Source organism: Salvelinus alpinus, chromosome 27 (genome assembly GCF_045679555.1).
Source record: "Salvelinus alpinus chromosome 27, SLU_Salpinus.1, whole genome shotgun sequence".
NCBI classification, from domain to species: Eukaryota; Metazoa; Chordata; class Actinopteri; order Salmoniformes; family Salmonidae; genus Salvelinus; species Salvelinus alpinus.
In genome coordinates, this window is record NC_092112.1 from 48,384,258 (window position 1) to 48,394,982 (window position 10,725).

The 10,725-nt window shown below is 41.3% G+C and overlaps 1 protein-coding gene across 2 annotated transcripts; it reads right to left on the minus strand.

Moving 5' to 3' along the window:
* Positions 1–4,394: 4,394 nt before the first annotated feature.
* Positions 4,395–8,104, minus strand: LOC139556678 (myb/SANT-like DNA-binding domain-containing protein 4). 2 transcript variants are annotated; one of them, XM_071370918.1, is made up of 11 exons: positions 7,721–8,104; positions 7,359–7,429; positions 7,095–7,271; positions 6,943–7,004; positions 6,774–6,860; positions 6,645–6,686; positions 6,402–6,576; positions 6,287–6,322; positions 5,634–6,188; positions 5,241–5,352; positions 4,395–5,146 (listed from the first exon to the last, which is right to left on the minus strand). In XM_071370918.1, the coding sequence occupies exons 1-7, from the start codon at positions 7,876–7,878 to the stop codon at positions 6,409–6,411; spliced, it is 765 nt and encodes a 254-aa protein (XP_071227019.1). In that variant the 5' UTR covers positions 7,879–8,104; the 3' UTR covers positions 4,395–5,146; positions 5,241–5,352; positions 5,634–6,188; positions 6,287–6,322; positions 6,402–6,408. The 2 variants fall into 2 exon arrangements, with proteins under 2 accessions (XP_071227019.1, XP_071227018.1); XM_071370917.1 differs by having other exon boundaries at positions 5,634–6,322.
* Between the last annotated feature and the right edge of the window lie 2,621 nt (positions 8,105–10,725).

A 10,725-nucleotide genomic window follows, 5' to 3' on the forward strand; every position in this document is an offset into this window, starting at 1 on the left:
ACCAATTTACTCATCATAAAACATTTCATAAGAATAGACAAAGCATAGCAATGGAAAGACCCAGATCTTGTGATTCCAGACCATATTTCAGATTTTCTAAGCGTTTTACAGCGAAAACACAATAAATCGATAAGTTAGCATACCACATGTGAAAACGTTACCAGAGCATCGATTCCAGCCAAAGAGCGCTATAACGTAATCACCGCCAAAAGATATTAATTTTTTCACTAACCTTCTCAGAATTCTTCCGATGACACTCCTGTAACATCATTTTACAACATACATACAGTGGGGAGAACAAGTATTTGATACACTGCCGATTTTGCAGGTTTTCCTACTTACAAAGCATGTAGAGGTCTGTAATTATTATCATAGGTACACTTCAACTATGAGAGACGGAATCTAAAACAAAAATCCAGAAAATCACATTGTATGATTTTTAAGTAATTAATTTGCATTTTATTGCATGACATAAGTATTTGATACATCAGAAAAGCAGAACTTAATATTTGGTACAGAAACCTTTGTTTGCAATTACAGAGATCATACGTTTCCTGTAGTTCTTGACCAGGTTTGCACACACTGCAGCAGGGATTTTGGCCCACTCCTCCCTACAGATCTTCTCCAGATCCTTCAGGTTTCGGGGCTGTCGCTGGGCTATACGGACTTTCAGCTCCCTCCAAAGATTTTCTATTGGGTTCAGGTCTGGAGACTGGCTAGGCCACTCCAGGACCTTGAGATGCTTCTTACGGAGCCACTCCTTAGTTGCCATGGCTGTGTGCTTCGTGTCGTTGTCATGCTGGAAGACCCAGCCACGACCCATCTTCAATGCTCTTACTGAGGGAAGGAGGTTGTTGGCCAAGATCTCGCGATACATGGCCCCATCCATCCTCCCCTCAATACGGTGCAGTCGTCCTGTCCCCTTTGCAGAAAAGCATCCCCAAAGAATGATGTTTCCACCTCCATGCTTCACGGTTGGGATGGTGTTCTTGGGGTTGTACTCATACTTCTTCTTCCTCCAAACACGGCGAGTGGAGTTAGACCAAAAAGCTCTATTTTTGTCTCATCAGACCACATGACCTTCTCCCATTCCTCCTCTGGATCATCCAGATGGTCATTGGCAAACTTCAGACAGGCCTGGACATGCACTGGCTTAAGCAGGGGCACCTTGCGTGCGCTGCAGGATTTTAATCCATGACGGCGTAGTGTGTTACTAATGGTTTTCTTTGAGACTGTGGTCCCAGCTCTCTTCAGGTCATTGACCAGGTCCTGCCGTGTAGTTCTGGGCTGATCCCTCACCTTCCTCATGATCATTGATGCCCCACGAGGTGAAATCTTGCATGGAGCCCCTAGACCGAGGGGTGATTGACCGTCATCTTGAACTTCTTCCATTTTCTAATAATTGCGCCAACAGTTGTTTCCTTCTCACCAAGCTGCTTGCCTATTGTCCTGTAGCCCATCCCAGCCTTGTGCAGGTCTACAATTTTATCCCTGATGTCCTTACACAGCTCTCTGGTCTTGGCCATTGTGGAGAGGTTGGAATCTGTTTGATTGTGTGTGGACAGGTGTCTTTTATACAGGTAACGAGTTCAAACAGGTGCAGTTAATACAGGTAATGAGTGGAGAACAGGAGGGCTTCTTAAAGAAAAACTAACAGGTCTGTGAGAGCCGGAATTCTTACTGGTTGGTAGGTGATCAAATACTTATGTCATGCAATAAAATGCAAATTAATTATTTAAAAATCATACAATATGATTTTCTGGATTTTTGTTTTAGATTCCGTCTCTCACAGTTGAAGTGTACCTATGATAAAAATTACAGACCTCTACATGCTTTGTAAGTAGGAAAACCTGCAAAATCGGCAGTGTATCAAATACTTGTTCTCCCCACTGTATACAGTTTGTTCGAAAAGGTGCATATTTAGCCATACAAAACCGTGGTTACACAATAAAAATACTAGGAAATCAAGCCTCAATATGTCTGACGTCATCTATCAGAGTGATCTAGTTTAATTGAAAGCTAATCATATACTTGACTAAAAAATACAGGGTTGACAGGAATCGAAAGACAAATTAGTTCTTAATGCAACCGCTGACTTACATTTTTAAAATGATCCTTACTTTTCAATACAGGGTTCGCCAAGTGACGCGATAACAAACAAAATGGCGAAATATGCGTTTAAAATATTTCGACAGAACAACGATTTATCATATTAAATATTGCTTACTTTGAGCTGTTCTTCCATCAGATTCTTGGGCAATGTATCCTTTCTATGTTGTAATCTTCTTTTGGTCGATAGATGTCCTCTGTCCTTCGAAATGTCCACTAACAACGACCGAGACCGCGAAACGTTCCCAAAGCTAGAAAGTGCACGACAAATAAATTCCTCAGAATCGCACTAAACGGATATAAATTGCTATAAAACGGTTCAAATTAACTACATTATGATGTTTTTAACAACTATAACGACTGAAAACATGACCGGAGAAATATTGCTGGTTAGACAACGATTTGGAATGAGGCAAGTCCGATGTCCTTCACGCTTCAGGCGCGCGACGAGAAAGGGAGGTACCTATACGTTTTGTTCTTTTATAATGGCTGTGATTGTGCAATCGATTCCATTCAAAACGTGATGACGTACAGACACCCAGAGGAAGACGTAGGCAGTGTCGGTTTCTTCATAGCATTCACTGTCACCTTAAAAACAGACTCCAGATCAGGGGTAAAAATTTCTGAAATCTGACCCCTGTCATGAAAAGTGCTGTAGATATAGTTCTGTACCACTCAGAGACAAAATTCCAACGTCTATAGAAACTAGAAAGTGTTTTCTATCCAATAATAACAATAATATGCATATTGTACGATCAAGAATTTAGCACGAGGCAGTTTAATTTGGAGACCCAAATATGCTAATGCGGAACAGCACCCCCTATAGTTCCAAGAAGTTAAGCAACCCAGACGGCACGATTTTCTAGTTTTTTAAATTTACGGATAGCCAGGGACACACTATCAGACATAATTTACAAACTAAACATTTGTGTTTAGTGACTCTGCCAGATCAGAGGCAGTAGGGAGGACCAGGGATGTTCTCTTGATAAGTGTGTGAATTAGACCTGTCCTGCTAAGCATTCAAAATGTAACAAGTACTTTTGGGTGTCAGGGAAAATGTAAGGAGTAAAAAGTACATTATTTGCTTTAGGAATGTAGTGGAGTAAAAGTTGTCAAAAATATAAATAGTAAAGTAAAGTACAGATACCCCAAAAAACTAAAGTAGTACTTTAAATTATTTTTACTTTACACCACTGAATCACGATGTAATTCTGGGAGAAGTGGAGAAATGTCCCCCTAATTAGCAATCCAAACCAAAATCATTGATGAATGGTGGAACATGAATGATTGAAGTAATCTATATTTGAGTAGCCTGTATTATCTGGTTCTGTGAGGGTGTTGGTGAATGGAAAAATGCAGAGGACACAGATATAAGTAATAGTCCAAAATTTACTCAAAATATAAGTAAAGTTCCAACAAGGAAAAAACACAATAATTCAGAGCACTAACACGAACCCACGTGACAAACAATAACACACAAAACAGAGAGGGAAGTCAGAGGGTTAAATAGGGAACATAATTAATGGAATGGAAACCAGGGGCCTGTTGCACAAAACTAGGATAAGGGATTAAGCCAGGATATCTTGGTGATCCTGGCTCAATTGATCCGTAATCCGGTTGCACTAAAGATGGATAGGGGGCAGGAGGATATGTTATGGTATAAATTACCATGGAGATTTATTCTGTGGAGCTAGCCTGCTCCAGACCAGGCTAAATTCCAGGATCTATTTAATCTCATCCCTAATGTCAGTCAGCAGTCACCACAAATGGAAACCAATAGTTATTTCACTGCTCACTATACATTGTTATCACATATAACTAGACCCACTGTTATTATTTAAACGTTTGTGATCATTAATTTCAATGATTTTGGATAAAAAATGATTTTTAGATGATGTTGCTATCATTAGATAATTTACAGTTTCCCATAGACTATAAGGCTATATATAAAATGATAGAATATTAGGGCCACAGAGGGGAAAAAAACACAAGTCATAATATTGTAACCAGTTGTTTTAAAGGAGGACAGTTGTTAAAATGACAGATGTGGGGCATTTCGTGAAATTGTACTTCAGTATGGTTTCATAAACAAAGACATGCTGATGTGCCAGAATATTAAGTATCACATTGTCATAAGTATCAAAACTGTAAAAACAATATGTAGCTTTTCTGCAGAAAGAACCAGCCTCATAAATTTATGACTTTATCCTTTTTCTTCAGTGTGGCCCTAGTACTCTGTCATATAAACAAATACACATTCCATATGAATATAAAAACACAATGTGTAACATTATGTTCCTTTATTGAATAAGGACAAAACAAAGCAGGTAAACCATCAGCTCCTTTCGAAACTGAAGTCACAGTGACTCTACAAGATGGAAAGCACAGAATCCAAGCATATTATACAAAATGATACATACACATTCAAAGGTCTGTATATAACACACCCTGCATGTCTGCACACTAAAATAAATGCAGGACAAATCCATACACATCAACTGAACAGACAAATGAATGGATGCAGTAGCCTCCCTGCAGCCTTGTATTACACACAGTATACCGCACAAACATCATAAGAGGCCAAATTCGTCAAAAAACGAACCCAAAAAAACCCAAATTCCTCTGCCACCGCAGGACATATTTAACCAAAATTGAAAGCACACATACTAACTAAAATAATTCAACACATATTGGTCCCTCAGCAGCCGACCACTGTCGTCATCAGGGAAGATTGCCGGATTGTCCCAGTCCATGGCTGGTGGCACTCTGGGGGCCCTCTCCTTCCTCAGGCAGGCCACATTGTGGAGGACAGCACAAGCCACAGTAATATCACATGCCCTAACAGGGCTGACCCTTAATTTGTGAAGGCAGTGAAAGCGTGCCTTCAGGAGGCCAAAGGTCATTTCAACTCTGGCCCTGGTCCTGGCATGGGCATGGTTGTAGGCCTGCTGTGCTTCCTGGGGGTCTGTGAAAGGTGTCAGGAGAAAAGGCTGGCAGCCATACCCCCTGTCTCCCAGCAACACACCAGAGAATTCACCTGTCAACACAAAATCTCATCATTACTACCTCATAAACACAGTGATATTCTTGACACAGCCATGATGGTTATAAATAGGGGTTGTGTGGCTTACCTTGTGATAGGCACTGATAGATTTCAGAGGCCCGAAAGATTCTGGAGTCATGGACTGAGCCAGGCCATTTTGCCACAACATTGCTGATCACACAGTCAGCATTGCAGACCATCTGAAATCATAAGATGAGGAATATTACACCAATCAATGCACATCACTGGCAATGCAGAGTGTTCGTCAATGGACAATATCAAAAAGTTATGTTCACCTGAACATTAATGCTGTGAAAGGATTTCCTATTCACAAAATCGGCCTCATGGGCACCTGAGGGGGCTTTTATCCTTATGTGTGTGCAGTCCACTGCACCAATGACATTGGGGAAACCTGTCACACAAAGTAATGAGTATCCTACTATGTGTTAACAGTTGTCCTGTAATTTGTAGATCCTCTTACCTGCAATCCTATAGAACTCCTCTTTGATGTCACAGAGTCTTCTGTGGCCAGGGAAGGAGATGAAGACATCTGCTAATGCTTTGATAGCCAGACACACACTCCTTATTGTGCGGCAAATTGTGGCCTTGTTCAGCTGTTCTGCATCCCCCACTGAGTACAGGAAGGCTCCACTAGCAAAAAAGCGCAAGGCCACACAAACCATTTGCTCCACACTCAGTGCATGGCTCCGTGCAGTGCGGTGCTTAATCCTGGGACCCAGTAGTCTGCATAGATACCTGATGTCATCTGCAGAAAACCTGTATCTTTCATATAGATGGTCATCAGGGAAGGCCAGTGGGTCCAACCGGTCCCTGAAGACCCTTTCTCGCCTGAAGGCTCTCCTCAGCACAAGTGCTTCTTCATCCACCACATCTCGCACGAATGGGCATGCCATTGTCAGAGCAGAAAGGAACACACAATTTTGGGCCTTCATATAGGCTAGTGGCCACACCTGGTGCTGGGGGGGTGGGCAAAAGAGGGCGATGCCTTATAACGATGACTTGGTTGTACTGATTGCTGGGAAAATAAAAAAAACCTTAGAAAGATGCCACCGTCCTGTGTGCTCACAATAAGAGCTCATATGTCATGGCTCACTTGACTTTACGAGAATATACCTAATTTTTATTTTGAGCTGTGTCATCTTCTTGGAGCTGGGGGAGGAAAGAAAAATAATGATTAATACATTTGTGTTACAGTTAGCATACAGTGTACATTGAAGGCATATCTCACCTCCCTCTCAAGTTTTTTTTATTTCAAGGTCCAGTTTCCTAATTGTCCTCTTTTTTATTTCGGACTCCAGTGCAAGATTTTCCATCTTTTTCTTCTTGTACTGAATGTCTATGTCTGCCAGTTCTATTTGGCGCCGGAGGTGGTTGCCATACAACTTTCTGATAGCTTGTGAGCTCTGTGAACACAATACAATTAGCGCAGCTGGAATTTGGCAGGATGTGGTGTCCTTTTATTAATACGCACTATGTTGCCAGGCTGGTTTTCCCACTGTATAGCATCTGGGTCCTGTAAAAGAAATTCGATTTTTTGATTTTGATGAGGACTCCTCACCATTGTAGAGTAAATAGTACTTTCACAGTCTTAACATGATACCTCATGCCTTCTGGAATCCAGAGAGATGGTCTCCTCCTCATCATCGTCTCCATCATGTGCTGTTGCTGCTGCACTGGGGCCTTCACCCTATCACATTTAATCGGATTCATATTGAAGCTAGTAGACAAGACATGCCAGGCCTACAGTATGCCTTTGATGGAGTACTCACTGGATCAGCATCGTCTGGTGCTTGTGCTGGTGGCTCTAACAGGAACACAGTGCTGCCAGACACTGCAAGGCAATAGGTAAACCAAAGTCAGACAGTCCAAATTGATTCAATATGAATGTGGTTGTATCCCATGTAGAGATGGAAGGACATACCTTGAATGAAGCGGGTGGCATCTTGGGAGGAACCTATGCTCGTCTCTTTCCCCCCAGGGATCCCCTCTAAGACGGGCCTGCCTTTATTTAGCTCCAAGGCCATGTCCTCTGCTGGGGTAAGGTCAGCCTTTGGTGACCCACCACCCGTGCCTTGTCTGTGGGTATTCTTTTTCACTGCTAAAACAGTACAGACAATGTGTGAGCAGGCACCTTCTGGGTACAATATATGCTTGTGCTTTGTTAAATATTAGTCAGGGACCATACCATTCTGCAGAATGTTCTTGTATTTGATTTTGACCTGCTGCCATGTCCGTTTTGGCCCGTTCATGTTTAATCTACACACACACACACACACACACACACATTTAATGGAGTCACACTGCAAAAAATTACTTGGTATTTTTGTCTTGTTTTCAGTAAAAATATCAAAAAATGTATCATAGCTTTATACAGTGTGATGGAGTTACTTTACACAATTTCACTCATATCTGCAGTGCATTTCAATTAAAAATTTAACCGTTTCATAATTACAGTACAACTGCATTTTTGGAGATGTGAATTAAATATTTGAATTGTAATTGTGATGTTTCAGCGGAGCGGTGAGTGTGTAATTGTGCACTACTTACGCATTCAGGCGGTCTGCAATACTTTGCCACGCTTTTTCTCTTTGCTTTATCACTGTGGCGGTGTTGCCTTTCTTCTTAATTATATCTTTTACCTCCTCGTATGCCTCCATGAGGATTTGTGCTTCCGACGGTGAAAAGTACGCGGCTCTAGTTGCCATGGTAAATCAGTTAATCTGTGATCTGTGGCGGGGTCTATTTGAGTGAGCCGTGAGCGCGCACCTATCCAGGATTGGTTTCACCTGGCTTAATGAATCCGTGTCTGCTCATCCTGGCTTGGTCTTTGTGCAACCAATTAAGCCTGGACGCACATGTTTTGGCTTCATTGAGCTCAGCTGAGTCATTTATCCCGGATGTCTTAATTCTACTTTTGTGCAACAGGCCCCAGGTGTGTATGATAAAGACAAAACAAAACGAAAATGAAACATGGATCGGTGGTGACTAGAAAGCCGGTGACGTCGACCGCCGAACGCCGCCCGAACAAGGAGAGGGACCAATTTAGGCCGAAGTCGTGACAGGTTCAGAGAAGGACATGCTGTGTATGTGAACATAACCTCTGTCGCTAACATGCTTTTTAAGAGAATGTGCAATCTGCAGATAATCTCATTTTAATGCAAACTCTTGTCCCAAACAAAACCCGTCTTTGAGACAAACTCAGTTCCCTTAACTCAGCTATTAGAAAACATTGCACCATGAAACTTTTTGAAACCGTTAATCAGGCTAAAATGCTCTGGGACCCTCGCTCCAAGCCTAGGGGAATATTAGGAGGTCATCTGAATATTCATAGCATTATTTCTAAAAGTGAACAGTTGAATGACTCTAATCTAGATTTTTTTCCTGTTTCTCTGACACATGGCTGAAGAAATCTTCTCATATTTTATGTCCCTGGATATTCCATATTCAGGAGGGACAGGGGAGGGGGCAGAAGGGGTCGATTGCTTATGGATTGCTTATAATTTGAAATACAATCGTATTGTAACGTTCGTTCTCCTCCTCGTCTGAGGAGGAGCATGGATCGGACCAAAACGCAGCTTGGGTAGAATACATGTTTGATTTATTAACGAAAGACGAAGACGGAAAAACTCTTAACAAACTACAAAACAATAAACGACGTAAACAGACCTGAACATGAGAACTTACAGACAACGAAGAACGCACGAACAGGAACAAACTAACAAACGAAACAGTCCCGTGTGGCACAAACACTGACACAGGAACAATCACCCACAAACAAACGGTGTGAACAGCCTACCTTAATATGGTTCTCAATCAGAGGAAACGTAAAACACCTGCCCCTGATTGAGAACTATATCAGGCTAATTAACAATGAACCTAAACATAGAAACACATAACATAGAATGCCCACCCCAACTCACGCCCTGACCATACTAAACAAAGACAAAATAAAGGAAATCAGGTCAGGAACGTGACACGTATCTGATGGAAGCATGCCAATGACATTAAATGTATGGGTCTAAATGTCTTCCTCTCCCCTCATGTCTCTCACCATTATTGGATTATATGGACCACCAACAACTGATATCTCATTTTATGACCATCTAATTGCCATGCTTAAAGAAAATGATCATAAGAAGGAGATCATCTTCTTGGGAGATTTCAATATAAACTGGGAAAACAAAACTAGCAGGAAAAAACTCTGAGAGCACAAAGTATTTCAACCTGACTCAAATAATACAAGGACCAGCCAGAGTAACACAGACATCCCAGACTCAAATTGATCTGGTGTTTACTAACAGACTTGATCAAATAAATAAGTCCATTAACTTACTAACTGGCATATCTGACCACAATGTAACATTGGTGGTTAGAAATCTCACTAAAAAAGAGATTTAAGAACTATATTAACGTGCAACAGTACGATAAAAAAATCCTGATAAGTGAGCAGAGTAACTACGATGCAGCTATAAATCAAATTGACTGGTCTAAGCTGTTAAGCAATGAAGACCCAGAGTCTGGTTATAGAACATTTCTGTCAGCTATTGACAGAGTGGATACCTATTTTACCAGGAAATTTCAACGTAAGCCAAGACAGAAAACATCTCTACCATAGCTCAACGATCTCTAGGCAGATGAGAGAACGGGATCTTTCCTTGAGATAAAGGCACTGAAGTCTGGTCAGAATAATGACAGACGTATATTTGCATCACTGAGAAATACGGTGGTAAGGAATATAATTAAAAGCAAAGGCAGAGTTATTCAGAGTTATCAATGAAACAAAAGGAAATGGCAAAGTGATTTGGGAAAATCTCAAACTAACAGGGAGAGGAGCTGAAAGTCCCAAAAAAACATCCTGAATTAAAGGTTAATGTAATTCTAATTCAAGACTCCAATTTCATATCCACCACCTTTAACTATTTTTTTGTTGGCTCTGCCAGGGAACTGGCTCAAAGATTTTCAACCAAGACCACAGTTCTCACTCCCGTGGATAATAATAATAATAAACCGATATTCATCATTCCTGAAATCTCCGCGTCAGCAGTGGACAGTATTATTAGCTTCTTCAGGAGCTCTACAACAAAAGACGTATTTGGTCAAGACACTTTATTCCTGAAGAGACAAATATTCTCTGATTACCCCTATTGTCCATCTAGTTAATCTGTCTATCAAATATGGGTTCTTCCCCAATGCTTGGAAGTCTGTTGCAGTGATACCTGTTTTAAAATATGGTGACCCAAAACTGGTGGAAAATTACCGACCTATAAACATTCTTCGAATGCTATCAAAAGTAGCTGAAAGATGGGTGGCTGATCATCTGACTGATCACCTCAATCAGGGCAACTCAATACATCAAATGCAATTTGGATTCAGAACTAACCTGTCAAGGCTCAGGAGAAGGCTCAGATGCAGACAGTTTCAAAGTAACAAAAGTTTATTACAAAAACAGGGGGGCCGGCAAACGATAGGTCAAGGGCAGGCAGAGGTCAGTAGTCGAGAGCATAGTCTGAAACGTACAGAACGGCAGGCAGGCTCAGGGCAGGCAGAGGTCA